The sequence below is a fragment of the Brienomyrus brachyistius genome, unplaced genomic scaffold, assembly GCF_023856365.1.
Source record: "Brienomyrus brachyistius isolate T26 unplaced genomic scaffold, BBRACH_0.4 scaffold38, whole genome shotgun sequence".
Lineage (NCBI taxonomy): Eukaryota > Metazoa > Chordata > Actinopteri > Osteoglossiformes > Mormyridae > Brienomyrus > Brienomyrus brachyistius.
The window spans coordinates 2,955,040-2,981,516 of NW_026042313.1; the positions used below are offsets into that span (position 1 = coordinate 2,955,040).

At 41.8% G+C, this 26,477-nt stretch overlaps 1 protein-coding gene across 1 annotated transcript; it reads right to left on the reverse strand.

Annotated features, from left to right (window-relative positions):
• Positions 1-15,830: 15,830 nt before the first annotated feature.
• Positions 15,831-24,587, reverse strand: ca6 (carbonic anhydrase VI). Its single transcript, XM_048998526.1, has 10 exons — positions 24,376-24,587; positions 23,382-23,561; positions 22,112-22,260; positions 21,583-21,678; positions 20,256-20,322; positions 19,981-20,138; positions 19,533-19,659; positions 19,367-19,450; positions 19,204-19,230; positions 15,831-17,871 (listed from the first exon to the last, which is right to left on the reverse strand). Exons 1-10 carry the CDS (start codon positions 24,485-24,487, stop codon positions 17,255-17,257), a joined length of 1,617 nt encoding a protein of 538 aa, XP_048854483.1. The 5' UTR covers positions 24,488-24,587; the 3' UTR covers positions 15,831-17,254.
• Positions 24,588-26,477: the final 1,890 nt, after the last annotated feature.

Genomic DNA, 26,477 nt, shown 5'->3' on the forward strand with positions numbered 1-26,477 from the left:
AGCAGCTGCATGCAAGGATTACATCACCAACTGCAATGCCAAGCAGTGGATGGAGTAGTGCCAAGCATGCCGCCACTGAATTCTAGAGTAGTGTAAACTGTCAAGGTCGGTGCCTGTTTGCCTTTTCCCTGTTTGGGCAACAGTAACCACTGGCTACCCTTTTTGACCTGCCGCAGGCTCAATGTGCTGAGCATGTGGTTTAGAGGCAGGCATCCATTTAGCCGTGAGGCCACCCTAATCTTTTAATTTAATAGTTTTATTTTATCCCTAGCAGTTGGTATTGTTTATCTTTGTCTTTACTTTGGGTCCTGTTAATTGTAATACCCCACCTGTTCCTTGTTGCCCTGAGTCCTTATAATTGGTTAGTTTGGTTATGGTTGCAACCTGCTTTTGTTATGTTCTTTGATGGTTCATTGCCACTGAATCCATGTGCGATAGCGTTTCATAGCTATAGTCATGTTTCTCCATGTGTACATTTCTTTTTTATCAGTTATTTTGACCTCTCATCATTCTGATTTTCCCATTTTTTTCCTCTACTTGCTCCCAGTCTGATAAGACAAAAACTACCCAACACATGGCCACCAGTTCAGAGGATGGGAGCTGCCAGGGCAAGGCCAGCGAGGCAGAATCTGTGCTTGAACAGATTTTGGTGGATCTGGATGGTGTTGAAAAGTTCTTAAATGCCCAAAGCAATATAAAATCATCCATTTCGTCAGTTGAGAATTCCCTTTCCATCTAATAAAGTGATGAGAATAGAGAAGCATGTAGACAAAGATGAGGGCACAATATCACTAACTAAAAACAAGACAAATCACCAAGGTACTCACCTGACCTTCTTTCAGAAAATGGTAGATCAGCTTTCATGAATGTGGATGACATGGGTCGGCACAAAACCCTGAAGATTGTGGGCTTAGTGCAGTGGTTCTCAAACTCGGTCCTCGGGACCCAATGCCCTGCTTGTTTTCCAGCTATCCCTGCCCTACACACTGCTGATTACCTGGATCAGGTGTGGTCAGTTAATCAGAAGCAGGACAGTGGGGCAGGGCAAAACAAGCAGGGCAGTGGGGCCCGAGGACCGAGTTTGAGAACCACTGGCTTAGTGGAAGGGTTAAGAAGGACTCACCCTTTGCTGATTTTCTAAAGAAAATGTTGCCGGTCTCCCCTCTGATTTCCCTCCTTTAGATATCGAATGGACCCACAGGTCTCTTGCCCCCATGCTGACATCCAATGATCTGCTAAGAAGCGCCTTAGTGCAGTTCTTATGATATCTTCAGAAGGAGGCAGTTTTGAGGGCAGTAGTGGCGAAACATAATTTTGCTTACAACGGAATACGGCTGTATTTTGTTCCAGGTCTCTCTTAGATGTCACTGCTGAAGCTCCATCTTCGGCCAATATGTACAGAGGCTTCACATATCCAGTGCAACTTCATTGTCTGCATGAGAGGAAAATACGGCTTTTCGATAGTCCCGAACAAGTCACAGCTTTCCAGGATGGTATTGCATGATTGTCATGACATTTTTTTTTCTTGGAGTTAATGCCTATGTGAGGAGCCATATTGCCAGCATTGCATCTTCTAAAGTACTCTCCTGCTGTTTTTATAACCATTGCTCTGTGAACAATGATGCAGGACAGTAGGCTTATGTTAAGGGGCTCTCTTTTTGTATACTTTTCTGTTTATGTTATCTGTATATATGTCACATATGTGTGTATGTATATGCATGTGCATATACATATATATGTGTGCTTTTTTGGTTTTGGTTTATTTCCCCAGTCTGTATTTTTTATTATTGGATGAAGAGCACAATGTTTGGTTTAATGTTTCCATTGTTTTATTGAACATGTTGGGCCTTTTTATGGCGGTCTCTGTATTATATACTGTGCACATAGTTGCCAGTTATGATAAGAAGTTATTTTGGCTACATGAGCTTTGATGGGGGCCTCTTCTTTTTCTACTGACTTGCTTATTTGTATTGCCTCTTTTTCAGTTCTGAGTATCATAGTGTTTTGTCTGACTGTGCTGACTTTGGTTGCTATATTTGAATATGTTATGTTCAATGTGCGGGTTGCAGCAGTAATATAAATTTTTGCCCTTTGCGGTGTTACGGTGGTTTGGAGTTGCCTGGACTTTATGTGGTCAATCTGACTTTTTTTTGTCTCTTCCTTTTTGTGGTAAAACATTGGGTTTTGTGACATAATTGAAGTTACTGTACCCCATCGTTTGGGGATGGGGTTGGGGGTGTCGCTTTCACATTACATATTTCTTTAGATTTGTATGTATTTTTTTTTTTATTTTGAAGGGATCTGCTATTGTATCTTTTATTGGTCTGAATCATTTTATTTATGTAATTTATCCCGGTATATATTCTCTTTGGCAGAACATATTAGGCTTGTGACATGAAACATTCAGGGTGTTGGCCGTTTGATCAAAAGGAAAAAAATGTAACCTTTTAGAAGGAGAATGCTGAAATTTATCTGAAATTCTTAGTACTTTGAGAAATGATAGGGGCGGCTTGGCGGCGCAGTAGTCAGCGCTGCTGCCTCACAGCAAAAAGGTTCTGGGTTTGGTCACGGGTTCTTTCTGTGTGGAGTTTGCACACTCTCCCCGTGTTTGTGTGGGTTTTCGCCAGGGGGTCTGATTTCCTAGTATGGCCCACAAGCATGCAGGATAGGTTTATTGGTGAGTGTACTGTAAATTGACCCTGTGTGTGTGCACCCCCAGTGGTGTGTTGGCGACTGCTTGTGCCCATTGTTCCCAGAAGAGGCTCCAGTACCCTCCACAATTAATCGGTTTGAGAAAATGGATGGTAATGATACTGCTTTAGTGGACAGGTAGAGAGTGTTTCATCTAGGATCTACTGACTACAGTTTTTATTCTCATTCCCATTACTTTTATTCCATGCTCAACTATTTTTCACTCCAAAAATCATATACATGTAATACAGTATTGTGATATAGGATCTGTTGTTTCCAGATCATGTCCAGCTATATTTAAATATCCATTTGGCATCTTGTGTTCCTAAAACCACAATATTCTGCTTTATTACTTCTCTATTAAACTGAGATGATTTTTGCTTATTTAGCAGTAATAAGCACTCTCCAGTATCACCTACTACTATGTGGGATGTAGCCAAAGCCAGGTCCCCTTATTTCATTATTTTCTCAGCGAAAGAATCATTAGAGTATGAATAAAAAGCTACAGAAGAAGTCCCCCATTTGGAGAGGAAACATAAACGTAGCCCACTAAATCAAATTTTATTTTACTGGTCAGTGGTAAGACTGAGCTCACTATGGAATATCATTGTCACAATCCGGGAGTGCGGGTAATGCGCAAGGGCAGTGCGAGCGAGCAGGAACAGGCAGGCAGGCGGAATATGGGGCAAACTGGGGATTTATTAAAGGACGGGACGAACGGGAGCAAAAGGCAGGCACTGACATCGACGAACATCAATGACGGACAAGGGATACATGCAAGACTTGGACTTAAATAGACAGGACAGATCGAAATAATTGGACACAGCTTGAAACGATCAGGGAGGCACACGCAGGTAATCAGGGGGCGTGGCACACACGAGGAGCGGATGAGCTGGGCATCACAGAACCCCCCCCTAAGGCGCGCTTCACCGGGTGCGCCTAGGAAGGGGCGACGGACGGGACGAGGGAAAACAGGACCTGGAAAAGAAGAACAGACTAATTAACGCAGAACAGGAAACAGGACCAAGGTACAAAACAGAGTGAGGGACAAGACGAAGGACAAGACCTGACAGAGGATAGGGAAGGCAGAAAGACAGATCAGGAAGGGCGGAACTGAAGGTACAGATGGAACAAAAGGACTAGGAGTGCAGGGAGGGAACACTGGGGGACAAGGAGCAGAAAAGGGTGGAACGAAAGGACGAGGTGGAAAGACAGGAGCGTAGGGCGAGAAGGAGGGCAGAAATGATCAGGGAGGCACACGTGGGTAATCAGGGGGCGTGGCACACACGAGGAGCGGACGAGCCGGGCTTCACAATCATGGAATATGTCTGTAAATCATACAGACACTGCTTCTGTTCTCCAAGCAAAAATACAACATTTCTGTGAATAGGCCTAGCCGGATGGTTGCATTCCATCTGAAGGTGCAACATAATGAGCGTTCCATAAATTCCATTAGGACTTCCCAAGGTATTTCCAAGTCTCAGTGCAGGGGCTTAGAAACTAACATCTCTTCTTATTTAGATAATATCTCTCTACCTCTGGTTATAGAGGAGAATCATTCCATGTTAAATACAGCCTTTACCCCAGATGAAGTCTGGGCAGTATTTCGGGATATACCCACCAGCAAATTACCAGGCCCTGTTGGCCTTCCTCTTGAACTTTAAAAAAATGTTCTGGCCTTCATTCAGCCCAATATGCATGGCAGTACTTCATAATATTATTTGTAATGGTATCCTGTTAGCAGAAATACATGCTACAGCAGTTATGGCGTGTAAAATATTATACTAAACCGAATAGGACTGACACACGTTAAACTCCTGTCTCTTTACCGTCAAGAAGAAAAACTTTATTAACACTTTACAACATTGGCTTAGCTCACAGCTGCTACCCATCGGTCATCAATACAAACTCATTCACATATATACACTTGACAATTTGAGAGCACATTATTCATTTCTGTCAACACCCCCATTTGCTCTCACATTATCACCTTCAAAGAAAAATACAGTAGGTTCTATTTTCTCTTTACATCATATACACTCTCCTGTGTACATCTACTCTCCAAACATAAACTTTGCAAACTTAATCAACTTAAATGTTGTTGCAGGCTTTGTCATCACATCTGCTATCACTTGTTCAGTAGGACAATAGATCAAACGTATTTTTCCATCATTCAACGATGACCTAACAAAATGGTATTTTATATCTACATGTTTGCATCTTTGTCTGCTTACCGGATTTTTCGCCAATGCAATCGCACCCTGATTATCTTCATATATCACAGGTGGTGCGTACTGATATCCATCAATACCTTCTAACAGCTGAACTAGGTACATGCATTCTTGTGTAGTTGCAGCTAAAGCCATATATTCTGCCTCACATGTAGACAGTGCCACAGTTGGTTGCTTTTTGGTTTTCCATGAAACCAAAGGACCGTTCACATTAAGGCTCACACAAAAACCTGTTGTACTGCGTCTATCGGCTACATCGGCCGCCACTCCGCATTACTGTAAGCATAAATTCCCAGTTTGTCACTGTCACTTCTTCTGTAACGCAACTCTTTCTCAGATGTGCCTTTTAGATATCTCAGTGTGTGTTTAACTGTACACCATTGCTCTTCTGTCGGTTCTGTAAAGCACTGAGACAGTTTACTAACAATAAAACTTAGATCTGGTCTTGTACATGTAGCTAGATAGATAAGACTACCTACAACCTCTCTGTATTTCTTGACATGTTGCATCACTTCCGTACCACCATGGTAGCTCAAATTCTGATCACAAGGAGTCATTCTTGGTTTACAATGTTGCATATCAAATCTTTCTAGAATTTTCTCCACATATCTCTTCTGCGACATTTTTACACATTCATGGTGTCATGCCCGGCTCGTCGGCTCCTCGTGTGTGCCACGCCCCCTGATTACCCACGTGTGCTTCCCTGATTGTTTCCAGCCCTGTCTAATTACGTTGCTTAGTCCTGTTGTATTTAAGTCCTGGTCTTACCTGTTTCCCTTGTCTGTCATTGATGTTACCTGATGTTAGTTATCGTCAAATGTTTCTTGTCCCTAGTCCCTCGAATAAACCCCCATCTACCCCGTATTCTGCCTTCCTGCCTGTTCCTGCTCGCTCGCGCTGCCTGAGCGATCACCCGTTCTGTACAGATCGTGACACATGGTCTTGCTCAAAATCAATACCAAGAAAATGTTTCAGTCTACCCATGTCTTTCATTTTAAATTTTCCAGTGAGCATTTCCTTCACAATCTTTAGTGCATTTTCGTCACTGGCAGCAATGATCAAGTCATCTACCAACACAACCATAATCACTTTCTCAGTTGTTGTTTCTTTAGTGTAAACACAATGATCCATCAGATTTTTTACAAATCCATTATCAATCAAAAATTCGTTTAACATTGTATTCCAGTTTCTTCCTGATTGTTTTAGACCATACAGTGATTTTTTCAGTTTACACACCAATTTCTTATTAGTTTTGCATTTGATCTCATAACCTTCTGGCTGTTCAGTGTAGATCTCACAATCTATGGGTGCATGTAAGTAAGCAGTTTTCACATCAATCTGATGTAAGATCAGGTTATCCTGTACTGCTTTCTGCATTGTTACCCTGATGCTGGTCATATTGGCAGTAGGAGAAAATGTTTCCTCATAGTCAATTCCCATTTTTTGATTGTATCCTTTGGCTACAAATCGTGCTTTGAATTTGTCAGACCCATCAACATCTTTCTTAACTGCATATACCCATCTACCCCCCACTGCTTTCTTACCCTCAGGTAAGCTGGTTAAGGTAAATGTGTCGTTATCTTTCAATGACTGCATTTCTTCATCCATTGCTTTACACCACTCTTTTGAGTTTGGTGAATTAACAGCTTCCCTGAATGAGAGGGGTACATTACATATAACTTTGTAACAGAAATCTATGTTAGTCAGAATTTGATCATCATTCTCTTTTCCCAATACATAATCACTTAAATAAGCAGGTTTCTGTCTCACTCGAGAGGGGTATCGCCTGGGTTTGTTATCGGTCTCATCTACCTGTGGTTGAGCTGCCTGTGGCTGTGTTTTCTCAGAAGCATTTACTGGAACCTGGTCCTGTACTCACACTGGTATTTTGTTTAGTCTTACTAACTCCGTTCAACATTTCCAAATCATCGTCAATGTCCGTCTGTGTTTCCCACTCTACTTTAGTCTTGGTCACGAATTTCACCAATCTGTGTTTCTGTACCTTCCCATTTTCAGGATACTAAACCATATAAGCTGGGCTATTTTTGTCATACCCGACAAAGATTCCTTTCTCACATTTTGAATCAAGCTTTCTTTTGGCAATTCACTCTCTATCAACATGCACCGTGCCATATCAAACAATGTCCGCCAATTTCTCTCAGCAGTTCCATTCTGATGAGGCGAGTATGGAGCTGAGGTCTCATGTCTAATCCTATTTTTGCTGAGTAGGGTTTGGTAATTCCTTCCTGTGAACTCTGTACCATTATCTGACCTAATACGTTTAATTGTCCCATATGGGGCAGTATCTGCAAGAAATTTTTCTGTTGCAGACGTATCACTCTTATTTTTCAAAAAGTACACAAAAATCGTACTGGAGTGATCATCAGTGAATGACAATGCAAATCTGTACCCATCTCTAGACCCCGGCTCTATTGGACCAGCCAAATCAGTGTGCACTAACTCAAGAGCTGTTTTGGCCCTTACATCTGGCTCCCTGTTACGCGTCTGAGCAAATTTTCCCTGGATACACACCTCACAGGGTAGTACTGGTTTGTCTGGTGAACCTTTGATTGTCATACCATCAACAACTCCCTGTAATTTCTGAATGTCATCATAATTACAGTGCCCCAAAATCTCATGCCATGTCTGCATGTCATGACAACTCTTACAATGATCAACACACTCATCATTCAGTGTTTGTAAATAGTACAGTCTGTTCTGTTCATTAATTAGGAATGCTGTACCATCTCTATGTTGAAGGATGTCTTTCCCTTGCTTGAAGATAATAGTTGCTCCATTGGCTGTGGCTGCTTTTACAGAAAAGATGTCCTGTGGGTATGAGGGCATGTACAACGCCTGTCTCAACGTCGTGGTCTGGCGTTGTCCTTTGCTGTCAATCAAGCTGAGCTCTGCATCACCCCTGCGCTCTGCCACCCCATGGCATCTTGTGCCATCGGCCAGCTCTATACAGTGTGTCTCAGCGTGGAAGCTATCGTCAAACTTCTTGAACTTTGTTCTATCCGTGATGATATGTGAGGTTCCCCCCATATCTACCATCAGACCAGTCAGCTTTATGTCGCGCCTCGGTTGGACCTCTGCGTTTCCCTCGCTCATACGGAATGCGTATTCCTTGTTACTCATCTCCTCTGAGACTTGTCTTGCATTGTCGCTTCGCTGTTTCTGTCTGCAGCTCGCGTCGCGGTGCGTGGAGTTTTTACACCGGCTGCACCACTGTTTGCGTCGACATGCTTTTGCCATGTATCCTTTTATACCGCATCTGAAGCACACTATATCGGTACTCTCGGTTCCCCGATCACTCGTACTCACCGAAGCAGGTTTTGCACTCGGCTGTATCCGCGCTTTCATCATGTTGTCGTCAGACGTTGCAACGCGCATTTTCTCTGTGTCTTCTTAACTCCGTAATCTGGTTTTAAATTCAGCAAAAGGAATCGGTACTTCGCTTTGCGTAATATGGATCGCGAATGGTTTAAATGATTCAGGCAGTCCCTTCAGAGTCATTGCTACTAATAGTCCATCACTCAATGTTTCACCAGCGTTTCTCAGTGCCGTGATGGCCGACTCTGCCCGTATGATGTAGTCGATCACACTTCGCTGCTTAACTTTCGGAGTGAGGTTAGTTCAGTATACAGACTAATTACACGCGGCTTCCCTTTGCCTGCATAGTAGTCCCGCAGTATTTGTAACGCTTTTCGTCCATCACCAGCGATAAACTCTTATCATCCAGGAATTGGATTAATTCAGCATATGCCTCCGCATTTTTCTGCTCGTCCTCTTCCTCATCCTCGTCGCGGATGGGCCCTCTTAAAATGGTATCCTTTAGCCCTTGCAGCCGAAGATGGCCCAAAAATGTTGTCTCCCACAGTTCATAATTACGCTCATCTCCATTAAAGATTAGCCAGGACCAGCGACTATTTGACTCGGTTACCCGTCCGCTCATGGTTCTAGTATTTCACGCAACAACATACTCGGTATGTTGCCACGGTTTTCTTAGCGAGAAAAATAATCGTTGAAAACCTTTTCATTTGCTCTGGGCCCATAACCTGTTAGCAGAAATACATGCTAAAAAAAGAAAAACATATCCCAGACACGTGGAAATCTGCAGCAATTACCCTACTTTTAGAAAAGGATAAAACTCCTTTAGTCTGCTCATCCTATAGGCCCATTAGCTTGCTTAATGTCGACTATATACAAAACTTTTAGCTCGGAGATTGGAATTACATATCCAGACCTAACTTGGTTGGTTAAGAATAGGTTTTAAAGAAGGTAGAAGATGATCTGCTTAGGTGGAAGTCCCTACCCATATCACTCATGGCAAGGGTCACTTCAATAAAAATGATAGTTTTGCCAAGAATTAATTATTTATTTGCAATGATCCCGAGCAAACCATCATCTGACTGGTTTAGATCTCTGGACTCTCTAAATTCCTTTGGAAAGACAACCCCCCCACATATTAGCTTAAAAACACTGCAAAGGACAAAGGAGGACTAGATCTGCCTAACTTTCACCACTATTTCTTAGCCAACAGACTCCAAACATCTCAGGGTGGTTAAAACATACCCTCTTAGATGAGCCTTGGCTAGACGTAAAACAGGCACTATGTAATAATATAGAGATTTCGGATCTACCATTCATTAGCTTAAACACCAAACGACACGAATGCGTAAAAAGCATCAGTATCAGCTCTTCTCTGACAGCATGGTGGGAGTTTCTAAAAACAACTGAGCCTTCATTAATCCCATGCAAACGTACTCCCATCTGGAACAACCCTGACATACTACTAAATAATATAATAAACTTCACAGATTGAAGTTGTAAAGGTATTAAATACTTGGGACATACACTCACCGGCCACTTTATTAGGCACACCTGTCGAACTGCTCGTTGATGCAAATTACTGATCAGCCAATCACATGGCAGCAAGTCAATGCATTTAGGCATGTTGACATGGTCAAGACGAACTGCTGCAGTTCAAACCGAGCTTCAGAATGGGGTAGAAAGGTGATTTAAGTGACTTTGAACGTGGCATGGTTGTTGGTGCCAGACGGGCTGGTCTGAGTATTGCAGAAACTGCTGATCTTCTGGGATTGTCACGCACAACCATCTCTAGGGTTTACAGAGAATGGTCCGAAAAAGGGAAAATATCCAGTGAGCGGCAGTTCTGTGGGCGAAAATGCCTTGTTGATGCCAGAGGTCAGAGGAGAATGGCCAGAGTGGTTCGAGGTGATAGAAAGGCAACAGTAACTCGTTACAACCAAGGTATGCAGAAGAGCATCTCCGAACGCACAACATGTCGAACCTTGAGGCAGATGGGCTACAGCAGCAGAAGACCACACCGGGTGCCATTCCTGTCAGCAAAGAACAGGAAACTGAGGCTAAAATTCGCACAGGCTCACCGAAATTGGACAATAGAAGATTGGAAAAATGTTGCCTGGTCTGATGGGTCTTGATTTCTGCTGCGACATTCGGATGGTAGGGTCAGAATTTGGCGTCAACAACATGAAAGCATGGATCCATCCTGCCTTGTATCAACGGTTCAGGCTGGTGGTGGTGGTGTTATGGTGCGGGGGACATTTTCTTGGCACACTTTGGGCCCCTTAGTACTAATTGATCATCGTTGCAATGCGACAACCTACCTGAGTATTGTTGCTGACCATGTCCATCCCTTTATGACCACAGTGTACCCATCTTCTGATGGCTACTTCCAGCAGGATAATGCACCATGTCATAAAGCTCGAATCATCTCAGACTGGTTTCTTGAACATGACAATGAGTTCACTGTGTACTCCACAGTCACCAGATCTCAATCCAATAGGGCACCTTTTGGATGTGGTGGAACGGGAGATTCGCATCATGGATGTGCAGCCGACAAATCTGCAGCAACTGCGTGATGCTATCATGTCAATATGGACCAATATCTCTGAGGAATGTTTCCAGTACCTTGTTGAATCTACAGTATGCCACGAAGGATTAAGGCAGTTCTGAAGGCAAAATGGGGTCCAACCCGGTACTAGCAAGGTGTACCTAATAAAGTGGCCGGTGAGTGTATATTCAAAGGAATAGACTTTATTCCCTTTGACATATTAGTTAAATGGTATGGGATTAACAAGAATAGATTTTTAAAATATCAACAAGTTAAATCTATAGTAAAAAAGAAATTAACGTCTAATCAAATCAAATTACAAAGGCCCCCCCTGGCTCTGTCAGGCCCCTGTTGGGGGGGTAGAGGGGCCCTTGGATCTCTGGGCCCAGGGACTGGTCTGCCCTGGTGTGGCCAGCCGCCGACAGAGCCTGCACTGTGGCTGCCAGATGACCCCCCTCCAGAGCTCTCCTCTGTGCTTTTCTCTCCTCTGCCCTTTTCTCCTCTGCCCCAATTCTCCCTGCGGTGGTCCTCCGAGGGTTCCCATTCTCTGGGGGGCCTCTGGATGTCTGGGGCTCAGGTCTCCTCCATATCTGCTTCATGTCCTGGGGGGCACGGCTGTAGTTCCCCACACACTACTAGACATTTACATGGAGAAACCTTATGAACACAAGCGCGCTCACACATACAGGTGTGCACACAGGTGTACAAACAGGTACTCACAGACACACACTGTCTTGATTGGCTGTTGTTTCTAAACATTGTAATGTTAAGTTATGTGTGCTGTTCAACAATATTTAACATTTAATGTTCATTGTCATTGGTACAGATGTTTGGTGTTGTTTTTCTTTTTTAGCAGGTACTGAAGCAGATTATCTGTGTTTTTTTTTCTCCCTCTCTCTCTGTATCGTCCTTCTTCTCCTTTTTTCCTTTCTTTTCTCAGTCTCTCTCCTATCCTTCTGTTGAGGGAGAAATAAAATAAATAGATAAATAAAAAATAAAGCAGTCCTCCACAGAGGGAGGGTGGTGGAGGGAATATATATTTTTTTTAAAAAAAAGGAGAATAGGTATGGGTCAGAGAATCTGCATAGGGCTTTCAATATAATAAAGCATTTTAATATCAATTAAGACCCCGCACCCATTGCCTCTTTTGATTCAGAAAAAGCCTTTTATGGGGTCGAATGGCCTTTTTTATTTGCAGTGCTTGGAAAAAAAATTAACCTGGTCAATTTTATTAACTTTCGTTACATCTTTATACTCTGACCCACAAGCAGATGTCAATATCAATATTTTACTCTCCCAGATTTTCTGTAGCCAGGGGTTGTCGGCAGGGGTGTCCTTTATCTCCCTTGCTATTTATTCTATTTATCGAACCCCTTGCTGAATGTATCACATGCAGTCATGATATTCATGGTTTTACCCTTGGCAAAGTTCATCACTGCATTTCTTTGTATGCAGATGATACACTTTTGTACTTGAAGCATCCAGAAATTTCTGTGCCTACTGTCTTAGAAGCTATTGACAGATTTCAGGTTATAAAATTAAGTATGACAAATCTGTGGCATTACCTTTCAACATTTCCTCTGATATCTTAATGCAGTTTCCATTTCATATGTCAGGTACTGGTTTTAAATTTTGGGGCATTTTCATCACTCCTGACATTAAGGACCTCTTTCCTAGGGCCTAAAAAAATAGGTGACCCTGCCAACCCCATTTTTTGGTAGAATTAATGTTGTGAAATTGAATCTGCTCCATTGTTTACTTTATCTGTTCTAAAATCTGCCATATTATCTTTCATAATCTTTTTTAAGTCATTGAATACCTGTATTTTGCAATATGCCTGGTATAACAAAAAGTAGAGCATTCAGTGTTTACCAGACCAAATAATGTGAACATAATAAATATTTGTGGCAGGTTGAACAGATTCAGCGCAGCTAACCTCTCCTCAAAAAACATTCCTCTAAGACCGGGAACCCTTTCTAAGCCAGCAATGTCCGTTTTAAGGTATGGTGACCAAACCTGCACACAATATTCTAGGTGGGATCTTACCAAGGAATTACATCATCTACCTTAACTTACTTCCACATACCTAGAGACGTAACCCAACATCCTATTCGCCTTTTTAATTGCTTCCCCACACTGACGTGAGTGGGACTTGGATGCATCAACATACACTCCGAGGTCTTTTTCATAATCAGCTTCCTTTATTTCAGTGGAACCCATAAAATATCTGTACTTTGTATTTCAGAACTACCCTTCTGTGTAGCAGGACCAAAGCCAGTTTTTCGGACACAGCACCAGGTAACTGACAATGGAAAAGCATAGAACCAGTTCCAAATTAGGTACCTGCTCAGCACCAGAACAAGCAGTTGAAACCAGTAGTGGAAAAGGACTAATTGAGATCTGTGATTCTCCACTTGTTCGGGACTGGGATGATGGTGGATTCTTCGAAGCATGCAGGAATTTTGCGTTCTTGCAGAGACACGCTCAATATTTTTGTAAATACCAGATACAGCTGCCCTACACAATATTTTACTGAGAAGTGGAGGAATGACTGAATTGAATTCTGCTACTTTATTGCCCTTAACTTCTTGAACAACTGATTAACTTCATTCTTGCTGGTAATAAGAATGTTGGAGGGGGAACACTATGTCTCTCAAATTTATGACAGTTGTTCACAGAAGTAGGCAAGGGTCAAGGGAGATGGAATTTGGGTTGCAGACTTTGGGTCAAATCCACAATAAAAATTTGTTGAGTTGACTAGCTCCCATAGGTTGTTCAAGGAGTTTATAATTGGTCATCTCCTGTAGTCCCTTCCAGACTAATGAGGTGTTGTAGATTGAGATCTCTATCCTCTTAGCATTTGTTTGGCTTGCTTGAATGCCTTTCCCAAAGAACACTTGACTTGCCTGAACTCCTCACTGCCTCCCTCTAAAGGCCTCCTCTTTCTTCAAATGAAGCTGTCTGAGTTTTCCTGTAAATCATGCTTTGTCATTAGTGTAAGATGACCGCCCTAGAATGCAGGTTATCCGCTCCTGCAGGACTACAGATCTTTGACATTTTCACAACATGTTTCAAGAGCTTCAATCTCATATATGCAGAGATGAACCTAGTGAGGCATGGTGTCACGTAAGGATTTGGCAAAGGAGAGAATCCAGGGACTAGCTTTGCAACAATAGAGAAAATTAATTAAGAACAAACAATACAAGAAGCAAAAGGAGATCAAAACAAAGGGAGGTAGGGTGGAGAAACACAATGGAGCAGGGCTAACATGAACAAACAGTTAGGAATGAAAAAACACTAAAGGGGAAAACAAGAACATCAAACGCAGAACCTAACAGCACTCATAATGACTCACAGAGGACCAGCCCTATAGGGTAGGTACTTCTATAGATAGTTAATGAGATTTAAACAAGAAACAGGTACAAACCACAAGTTAATTACCACATTAGGACAAGGAATTATTAAGAAAACGGGATGATCTGCAACATCTGGCCAAACAGGAACCAGACAGACACAGTAGGGACAAATGCACAGGAGGTACTTCCAGAACTGGCACAGGGCAAACAGGGCAGTCAAGACCAAGGATAATAGACTGTACTAAGACTTAGGGAGCAGGAAAGACAGACAAGACATGAACACATTGGGGAAGAAGGATAGACATGTGAAGAATGAGCAGCCAGGACAAAGCCTTTTGCAGGACATCCTCTGGGTCACACTCCACAGAATGTGCCAGCAAATCGGTGCAGGTGAAGCGACAATGGAGTCAGGCATCTGAGATGCTGTAGAGGAACTAGATTTCAGTGGAGAGGATGTAGGCACCGGGGAGGCAGCAGGCGAGGCGGCAGCACTGGTGAGGCAGCAGGTGGGACCATGGGCACTGGTGGCAAAGAAGAAGCAGGTAGGACAATGGGTGCTGGAGAACTGAGGTGAGCATCCTCCTCCAGGGGCCAGGAACATGGAATTCTAGTGGCACAGGGATTGGAGATGTGGGCCTCTGCTGGCCTGGGGACTGGAGACGCAGATGGGGCCTTTGCTGGGCTGGGAATGGTTTTTCTCAGACCATTTAGTCACTTTTCCTGAATTTTCATATATATTTAGTATCCCTGGCTCAGCAAACATTATTGTGGTTATCCCCCTCTTCTCAGCAAATTTAATCAAGGGATGGTGTCATGCCCTATTTCTTCAGGGAGCTGAGCCTCCTTAAGAGTCAAATCCCAGAAGCGCCTCTGGTTTGGAAAGTAACTTTAAGCTGTAGTGCAGACAGGAAAATTGGCAGTGGGAGTTACTGTCGTCTAATATGGTGTGTTTTAGATATGGGGGAATGAATGAGAAAAGCGTGAGTTTTCAAGGGTAAAGGTTTGGGCGTTAATGGGACCTTTGATTATGCCAAAATAGAGAAACTATTTCAGCGGGTGGGACAACAAAACCACAGTTGTGCAATGTACTGTATATCTTTTTCTTTCTCTGTTTCCATCTGAGGGTCTGCCTGCGCATTCAGTCTGGGATTACAGCCATAACAAACCACAAACTCTTAATACGTAAATGCCGAAACAAGGCACAGGTGGTGTGAATCAAACAAACACTAGGACATCAGTACTGCTTCTTCTCACAAAACCATAGTCCAGTGTCTTTGTTTAGAAAAAAAACATCACATAACAGCTAAGTTATTAAGCCAGTTTTTTGCAATGTTGATTTGTCTACTCAAAAAGTAGCAGGTTTTTCTACAGACAACATCCTACAATGTTCCATAATCTCTATTCGGAACATTTACATTTACAGTATTTGGCAGACGCCCTTAGCCAGAGCGACTTACATAAGTGCTTTGAGACTCTGCGATGAATTTCAGGGCTACCATCATCCTGGAGTCTACCCCAGGATGCAGGAGGCACAATGCCTTAGAAATGCAAGTTTAACTGCTTATTTGTGGACTGCAGAAATACACAGAGTTAAAAAACACATGAGCATGTAAACCTCACAATGGTCTGTAACTGGAATTTGTAGGAATTCATTAAACTGATTATGGCAACTTTTCAAAAGAATTTGTGAGTTTTATTTTAAAAGAGAAACATAGAAGCAATCTTAAAATTTGATGCATACTTATATATAAAGGACGGTAGACCTGCCATTCAACACAAAATGACATGAATGAAAACTGAGTTTGCGGTAGCATTAACTTGATCGCTTATTGATACATGAACACATAGGAATAGCTACGTTCCTGAGTAAATGAATCCACTAGTTAAGTAAAAAGTTGTATTTGATAAGTATATGTGTTACATATCACATATTTTAGGAGTGTAAATCATAGGCCCTAAGGTGACTCGATTCTATTACAATTACTGAGGGAACGATTCAACGTATCAACTTGTTTGATTTTTATCACAATTTGATTCAATTAAATCATTATTCAATTATGTTTTATAACATAACTTCATACCTTTTCTTAACGTCACTGAAAGTCATTAATTTAATGAATGACAATCATTTTTATTGTTATTATTAAATAGGGAAAACACACCAGTGTAAAAGTGTCAAAACTACTGAACTGTATATTAAAAAAAACTAAACATATCAAAGGAGTGCTACCTGATGGGGGAGGGGTGCTAGGGGTGAAAGCCGAGCTTGCCAGTACAGTTTATTGGAATGGCATCATATTGCTTTTTATTCTGTGGAAAACAAAAGATAGATCTGTAGGTCAGATTTGCTACTGAATTATAAACATGTCTCTGGCCAGTACTTTGAGACCTATTTTTAGTTCTGTCTTTAGCTCGGGTACTGCTAATTTTAAATATTAATAAAGTTAAAATATTGGCAGGCAATATTGGCCAAGACTGACACATCGAACCTTTGCCTATCTTGATTTTTCTTAAATATTGGCTGATACCGATATGTTAACCAATATTTCATGCATTTCTAAGGCCAACATTATTTTTTACTTAGTTTGTTATCCACCTTAGGGTCTTGATCACTGCTATGGTATCTTTGCTGTGCAACACAGAGGCGTTTCTCAAAAGCATTGTAGTGCAAAGATTATCTTAACTATTAGAGAGAGTCTGCACTGTAAAACAGGGACAAGTTTCCAAAAGGAGTCGCAGTGCAAAGATCATCAGGTAGTGCTTCCTTTATGAATATTAATAAGCCTTGCTCTGCCATTCTAAATTTAAGAAATTGTTGTGATGACACTGCTACTTTGTATCTTTATTTTACTCCAAAAATTCCATTGTGACATTGCAGATTGATGAACTGAATCACCACCTTAATAATCGATTCATTTGCACCCCTAGTAATCATAATTTAAATGACAGAAGTTGCATTCTCATGTTTTTTTTGGCTTTAAAAACTTTATATATAACTTTATAGAGCTTTATATTTTGGCCTGCAAAATGACGAGGCTCCATTTGCTGTTCTGTTAGCATGACAGAAATATGGCCAGTGTCTAGAGGGTAACCAATCATGGGCAGCGGTGGTCCAAACCCAATCGCACACCCCCATACAAGCTAAGTGGGGTGACACCCCAGTTCAGCACATTTCCCCTCTGGGTGCTGTTCCCACACACTGCCTGCTCTCGAATTTGTCCAGGACTGAGCACATAATCCCACACATTGATATCTGTCATGTGGCCGACGAAGGCATTAAAGTCAGAGATTCCCAGAAAACCATCCTGATCCTTACCCAAAATGAGGATGCCACCAGGCTGCATCTCATACCCGCTTTGGAAGTTCTGTTGTTCTCCCATCATGCCATTAACAGACAATTGTATGCTGCCTGTGTGCGACACCCATGTTACACAGTAATTCACCCAGTCAGAGGAATGCTGCTCCAGAGGAAAATTGACAAACCGGTTACCAATCCACAGGCCCACTTCGAATCCCACAGAAATCATGAGCTCATTGTCGTTCCTGGAGCTGGAGTACGAGATGACAGTCTGTACAGCACTGGGAGCAATGCGCACATGCATGCAAGCGGTGAAGGCCTGCAGGGCCATGGTGTGTGTGGTGTGCACCAGAGTGTAGCTCTCCACCTTCTTCTCAACAAACTGAAGCACCAGTGGAGTGATGACTCGTGGCCCTGAGGGGAAAACAAGACCACATTTCAAATTGTATTCATGTAATAGCTACAGTACTTTAGTGTGAAGTCATGGATCATAGCCAGCCTCACAGGTAATAGCACCAATGTAAAAGAGAGCAGAGCAAAAACAGCAGCACCAACAAGACAGGCAACACAACATGAACATGTAACACAGCAGCAACCTAGCATGCAGCACAATATGAACAGATTAACATACCAACAGGCTACAAAGCAGTGCAACATGAGCATAGCAGCACAAACTTAACAAGTAACAGAGCAGTACTGTATTACGCTGGCACAAGACAACAGTTAACAAAGCATTGCTTAGGTACCAAGCAGTTATGCACTTGGGAAAATGTATACAAATACAATTGTGAATAAAACCTCCACATACTGAACCCAAGTGAGCTACCCAGTGACCTAAAATTCCCATCATTCTCTCTGCCCTTAGTTTTCATATTCTAATGGCCATCAGTGACCTAGCCGGACAATCAGTGAAATTCACAGCCATATTCAAAATATGACATGCAAACCTGTTTTCCTTTAAAGTGCTAAATGTGAAACAGCTAGATTTTGTCACAGGAACAGCAACAATCATAACATAAAGGCAGTCAGTGGGGTTTCTGGTATAAGAGAGTGGAAAGGAAGAAAAGATCAGAAAAAGGCATGGGCTCAACCAGTAGGGGGCAGGCAACTGCATAGGTTTTAGCTTATATGCTGTCCATATAATGGGGTTAGTGGAAGTCTTTATTGTTTAAAATAAAGTTTTACATATAAATAAATATAAACACACACAGACACCACACAAAGTGTGCATATATATATATATATATATATATATATATATATATATATATATATATATATATATATATATATATATATATATATATATATATATATATATGCAGTACACATACAGTATAGGGGCAGCATGGTGGTGCAGTGGTTAGCACTGTTGCCTCACACCTCTGGGACCCGGGTTTGAGTCTCTAGCTAGGTTACATGTGTGCGGAATTTGCATGTTCTCCCCATGTCGTCCTTGGGTTTCCTCCGGTTACTCTGGTTTCCCCCCACAATCCAAAGACATGCTGAGGCTAATTGGAGTTTCTAAATTGCTCATAGGTATGAGTGCATGGTGTATGAGTGAATGGTGTGCGAATGTGCCCTGTGATGGGCTGGCCCCCCATCCTGGGTTGTTGCCCACATCATGCCCATAGCTTCCAGGATTGCCCATGACCCAGAAGGATAAGTGGTGTAGAAAATGGATGGATGAATGGACATGCAGTGTGTGTGTCTATGAGAACATGTGCATTCATTCTATGCCCTCACCTTGGGGTGGCTTTTCTTCATCAGAACCTAAGTTGAATACAGAATAAACAACAAAAACAAAGACTAGTGACAGTCATTCCTTCCCCTGCTTATCCTCCAGTTTGGAGCACTGACTCAGTATTGCATGTGGTGAGAGAGAAGCAGTGAGCCCGGCGGGGCGGACCTGCATGTATGTGCTTGCCCAGGTTGTTCAGCAGCCCCTCGATCTTTAGCAACTTGGACTCAATTTCTTCCTGTCGACAAAATGCTGAACAGAAAGATAATCATAGTGAGTGGTATGATTCAGGAGACAGGCATGTTCATATCAAGGAATGCCAAAAAGTACTTACTGCCTTTCCCTAGTCGGGGCAGGAAGGAAGACTCTACTACGCGGTCATTGAGAGGCTGTGCAATTCGGTAGTCATTCCATAGGGTCTTGTTCTCAAGATCCATCAACGTGTGTTCTAGTTTTCGGATCTGATTGGAGGTAAAAAAATGGGTTTGCATTAGCTTTTCCTTTTATTTCATTTTAAAAAATTCACTCTGAAATAAACAGAAGAGCCTGCTCTACTCCGGCTCACACCTGCACCAATTGCTTTTTCTTTTTGTGTGAATGGTGCATCAAGCACTGCTATGCTTACACACTGCATTTAACTGTATACAAGCGTCAACACAGAAAACACTTCACTGCAAAGAACAATAGTTTTGTTGATATGTTCAAAATGAATCAATTTCTATATCTCCAAACTATTGAGAGAATAATGAGTGGCTTCAGATTGTCCAAGGTGTGGGACATACCTGATTGTGTGAGAGCATGATGGGTGTGTCAAACACCGTCCACAGGATGCTCTCATAGCATGGGGGTGTGGTCAAGGAGCCATGATACCTGAAGTATTGGGACAGGTTCTCCGGCAACATGGAACGCACATTAAGCGTGGAAATATTCATGGCCTGCCCTGAGCAAAGTCAAAGGTCAACATGAATCAAAATGGGAGTCCGCCGAATTAGAGAGTAGGATAATATACTAACATGTATGATGTGTGTGTGGCTGTAGGAGTATTGGCATTGCTTACCAGCATATTTAACTTTAGCCAAGTTGGAGATGAAATCACTGTAGTAAGTATTTTCAAAATGCCCATCCTGTAGACAGAACAGAAATTCCAGATATTACATTTTAGATATATTTAAATATCTAATTCAAATTTCTTTTAGGTTGTAAAATCACATACACTTTTAAATAAATTATACCTAACTGCATTAAAGAACATTGTTATTTACAATCTTTTAAGCTCTCTCTGTCCAACTTGTGGCACAGCATCTCAAAATTAGGTTGCATATTGTAACTTTAATGAGACTCAATTTAAATGCAGGTTGACTAGCTAATTCTGTGAAAAAAGATTCTGAAACCACAAAGCTTTCACAGAGGTCCATTTAATGCTACCCCAAAAGCAGGTATAAAGCCTGTAATGACCTTCAGGTCTCCGCTGGTACAGCCTGCAAGAGGCAGTTAATGACCCAGGTGAGTGATTAACAGGGCAGATCTGATTTGTATATGGGACAGGGCTGACAGATCAATCTGCTCTGTTTAAAGCACAGTTTGCCAAGGATCATCCATGCATGCCATAAAAAGCTGCTCTAGCTTATCTGAGCCTGGCTTCTCAAAGTTTGATGCTGTTTCTACACCCTTATTTATTGGGTGGTGTTTGCTTTTTCACTGAGTTGGAGTCAAATATGGAGAACCTAAATATTTACATTTGAAAAAAATTCTAAATAGTGTAGCGCCGGTGGGGTTTTCATGTACCATCATGCCCCGCGGGTAATTGTAAATAGGCCCATGTATGTTCTAATGTTCTAGTTATGGTTATAACTGCATTTCCTATTGTTGTGCATGTGTTTGCCTGTGTCTTTTGTGCACTGTACGATTCTCACGTGTCCTTAGCTGTGCATAAATCTACCTTGTTACAGTCCTGTTAAGGATCACAATAAAGAGTGTTCTGTTCCAGCAAGCAAGTCTCCTTGTCCTTCACTGCTTGTGACGCCTCGGTCAGCCTGGCACTACAATATATAAGGTCACTCACCGGTCATAGGTGACCTGACACTGCATTCCAGTAGATTTACATTACTATTGCTTTAGATATTATAAATTCATTTGATTACTATTACAGTATCTATTAATTAAACTCAAAATATGAAATTAATAAAATAATTAATCCTTCAACTTGAAGAATGTGAGAAGTGTGCAGCATTTGCTCCATATCTCTGTCATTTTTGTTTTATGTTTTCAGATTTTTATTTGTTCTCTTTTTTGTCTTGTTTCTCTCCAAAATTCAAAGTTTTTGCATCATGTGGTTTAGTCTATCACGAGAGTCAGGCTTTGTGACACGTGGTGAAAAATCCTACCTCATAGAAAAATGCTAGTACAGCGAGCCCGTCTGATTTGTCCACAGCCTCCTGAAAGCTACTGTACTTCTCAGAGTTGTAATGGACAATGTGTAGCTGCAAGGATGAAGGTCAACATCAGGGCACAGAGGTCAAGGAGTACAGGATGGTTCTATTGCACTTTTATACTTCAAATAATAGTGAATGACAAAATTATTTCTGTTGCTGATACTGTCTCCCGTAATTAGAAAATACATATCTTAATGTTGCGTTTTGCAGAAAATGTTGTATTAATATATTATTGGAAATTAAATACTATTTAGTCAAATTCGGTCATATTGATATTTGAAGTGATTAACCACATGCACATAGCCTGAAACTGATGCTTCAACAGGGGCAGTACTACAGCAGCACCAGTCAGACCCCCCAAGAGTGCTAAAGGTGCATTAACATAGCCTAGCTCAGCTAGTATTTCATTAAAGTATGTTGGACAAGCTACTGGCATTAGCATACAGAACATCTGCCTCATCAGTGTGGCAGTGTGCTTCACCTCAGCCATGTAGCGAATGCCATCCAGTGTGTGCTCTGCTCCACTAGCCTCCAGGTCCCAGCCCCCCCAGTGCAGGTGCATCTGAACGGCTGTATAGGTGTCTGGCAGTCCCTCGGTGATCTTCATTGTTGGGGGAAGATCAATTTGTACTGGGTCACATAAGGAAAAAGAGCATAGAGCAGTACAGGAACATGTAATCCAGCGTAATTGATTCACATTAATTAAAACTGGGAAAATTAATAAGAAACTGGCACTGGCTCTTTATGCTGTATATATGTGAATATATATGAAAATGAGGAAAGAACTGCTTTGGAAAAATTATGTATAGTTGCATGGCAGGAAAAATGCATGTCTGGATGATGCAGGGAAATCTAGGAATGCTGTAAATACAATCCAAGACTCCCATGAAGCCAAATCACAATCCCCTGTCTTACAACTCAAAGGAAAGAAAAGCAGCTGGAGGATAAATAGACTTAGATAAAAGCCAGATAGACCAACGAGGTTTGGGAGGCCAGCATACAGAGAGAGGGCCTCCAGCATTCTAATGCACAGCTAAAGCCCCAGAAGACATTATGGTTAACCACAGACGTGTTCGAGATATATACATATATATTTTAAGCTTTTTAAGTTTAAATATTAAATTCACTACTTTGGTCACCGATTGAAGAATTTTAAGCTGTATGTGTCCTGAACCACAATGAAGGTAAAAGTTGACAGCAAACACTGCTGAGCTTGGAAAAAACACGGAAACATAAAAACCACAACAGAGATGACATTCCTTCTAAGGAATTCAAGAAAATCAACTCTGCCGATCAGGAACCAAATAAAGCTATGAAAGCCAGGGCGACCATGTCCATCCATCCATCCATTTTCCAAACCGCTTATCCTATTGGGTCGCGGGGGGTCCGGAGCCTATCCCGGAAGCAATGGGCACGAGGCAGGGAACAACCCAGGATGGGGGGCCAGCCCATCGCAGGGCACACTCACACACCAGTCACTCACACATGCACACCTATGGGCAATTTAGCAACTCCAATTAGCCTCAGCATGTTTTTGGACTGTGGGGGGAAACCGGAGTACCCGGAGGAAACCCCACGACGACATGGGGAGAACATGCAAACTCCACACACATGTGACCCAGGCGGAGACTCGAACCCGGGTCCCAGAGGTGTGAGGCAACAGTGCTAACCACTGCACCACCATGCCGCCCCCTCTGATTAATCATTTGTATCAAAACAGACACCATACCAAGGGGTGATAAAGGCAGTACCTGAGTGGCCATTGTTTGTCATGAGGAATTGCCCCCTCTGCTGGTTATAGCCAGTGAGCTCCAGCTGAATTAAGTGTGGATTGTGCCGCACATTCCGGCGCTGAATATCAATTGGAGACTGACTTCGCCCCCCACATGCTGGATATTTCTCTGCCCAGTGCATCTGGTCAAGGCCTCCATCTAAATATCCCAGCATTGGATAAGGAGAAAGAGAGAAAATAAGCAGGGAACAAAAAGAGGACATTCAGAGTCACATTCATTATCCATCCCACTTTTAAACTAGGGTGTAGCTGTAAACAGAAATCTTAGTCAGTTTCATTTTTCATCTGACTTGGCTTTCATGTCAACCCACACTGAACATCCCAATATCAGCTTTAAAAAAACAAGTTAGTTTTCTAAAGCTACACCATGTAACTTCGATGCTGTACAGTGTCATTCCTCATTTAATGTGTCAATGAAAAATACAGAATTAATTTGCAATACTGAAAATACCATCAATTTCATCATCACCAAATAATATAAAAATTTAAACGCACATGCACACACACACACACACACACACACACACACACACACACACACACACACTGAGTCAACATATTAGTAATTTTCAATAAGTAAATGCAGTTTAAATCAATATTATAAATACACCAGTAGTATTTATGAAGCAGTACAAAAAAGATTTCTGTTAAATTGTATTAAGGTTATTGTATTTAAGCTAATACAGTATAACAAAAACAAATTCCAGCTACAAAATACCAAAGCTTGCAATCATATTAAAGCACATACAACACAAAAAAGCACAAAACATAATAAAGAATAGCGTGCGATGGGTTTTCAGTTAAGCATAGATTTACATATTAGATACTACATATTAAATATTACGTTTCACTTCGTTGGTCATCAAATTGTGAATTTTTGCTTCTTGATAATCTTCGATATTACCAAATAAATAAACACGTGCAAAATGAGAGAAAAAAAGGTATTCTCGTACCATGGTATGTCCAGTGTATTCCAGCGAAAGCGAAGCTGACCATGAGAAAATGTATGCAAACCCGGAATTGTCCCATCTCGTTGAACTTTCCAACAAACTCTGCAGAAGGCATGATTCGAGCAAGAAAAGACAGTCGGTAGGAGTCTACTTCCTGAGCTTTTACGAAAACGGCTTACGTACGAATTGCCGAGGGCAGTTGTGCAAACTTGCTGTCAGAAAATGAATGAAGCAACTTGCGCGATGCACATATTCAGGGGGGAGGAGTGACCGTACTCGGGGGCGACTGGAAGCCCCCGGTAAAATTTGCGAACTTGGGGCTGGACGAAGGGGTTCTCTGTGTAAAGTGTTGCGAAAGGTGAACTCTGTACAATTTTCCTGCGGAGAAGAAGGATTTGTCCCCTAGGATTTGATGCCCGTCTGCCCCCCCTCACCCCCCCCATGTCGTGTTTTTTTCCCAAGTTTCCCAAGACTTTCCGTGAGCACTGTATGTTTATAAAAGAGTCCTGCATTATGTGCACCATTCCAATTGCTTTCAGTATAAATTAAGCTGCTCAGGTAATTTTTGGGGAGAGGGGTCTGTGAGCATTTTTTTAGCCCCTTATGTTCCTGGGTAGTTCTATATTCTAATTATGGAACTGATGCACATGATTGTTCATTATCAGCTTTTGATCTCATTTGTCCAATCCCTTAACATACCATAAACCAATACCATGCAACCAATGTTGTTGCATTGCCTTTTTAAGGTATTTTATCCATCCATCCATCCATATTCCAAACTGCTTATCCTACTGGGCCGCGGGGGGTCCGGAGCCTATCCCGGAAGCAATGGGCATGAGGGAACAACCCAGAACAGGGGGCCAGCCCATCACAGGGCACACTCATACACCATTCACTCACACAATATTCACTCATACACCATTCACTCACACAAGCACTCCTACGGGCAATTTAGCAACTCCAATTAGCCTCAGCATGTTTTTGGACTGTGGGGGGAAACCGGAGTACCCGGAGGAAACCCCATGACGACATGGGGAGAACATGCAAACTCCACATACATGTAACCCAGGCGGAGACTCGAACCTGGGTCCCAGAAGTGTGAAGCAACAGTGCTAACCACTGCACCACCATGCACCACCATGCCCCCCCTTAAGGTATTTTAGTTGCATGAAAAAAATGTAGGCAATGTTACACCCCCATTCAGAAGGCATGTGACAGCAAGTATTTCTGTTGTTCCAAAAACACATAGTGTTCTACTTAAAGGCATAAACCACTAAAATCACTAATTGTGATTACTGTTTTAGAACATCTTTTTAGACGTATGTTCTACTGTTGTTGTATTTGATGTTGAAGTGTTTGTATTACCAAATTTAAATGTAAAATTTACCATTTTATTTAGCTGGAATCTTATGGAATATTACTGTACTTTGTCAAGGTGGAGTATAGAACACAAACAGCTCTTGGTTCATATAAGGTAAATACATTTGTGTGTGAAATGCCTGGGGTAAGTGCAGCTTGATTAATTCAATTTGTGTATATATGTGAAATGCTTATGATCAGTTCACTTCCTGAAGTCTGTCACTTGTTTTTTCAATATGCGTGAGTCAGCCTTTCACAGTAAGCATGTTTTGTCTTGTTATTTGTAAAGAACGGGATTTGGTATAGTGGGAATGTTGCTAGTGGGGGAAAGCTATTTTAATGGCACCATAACAAAGAATGCCATGCACACCAGCAGAGTTAAAATAATCGTTATATACAGAAACTACTTGTTTACTTTAGTTAATGTATTACAAAACTAACATTATTAACACACATCCATAATGTACCATAGCCACCCACAAATCATGCCGATTAATAACAACAGAAAACACACATAACCCATGAACTAATTCAAACCAAACACATATAGTTAAGAATGTATGATTACAGGGCAGAATATTTTTTTATGCGGGCTCGTAAATTGTCAGTGTGAGATCATAATCATCCTGTAGCATCTTTTTTGGGGAAATTGGGCTTTTTTAAACGACAATATTAAGACTTTATTGGAGCGTTTTGCTTGATGTGTGCACTGGTTACTACCACTGGCAATAATGCTGGTTTAATAT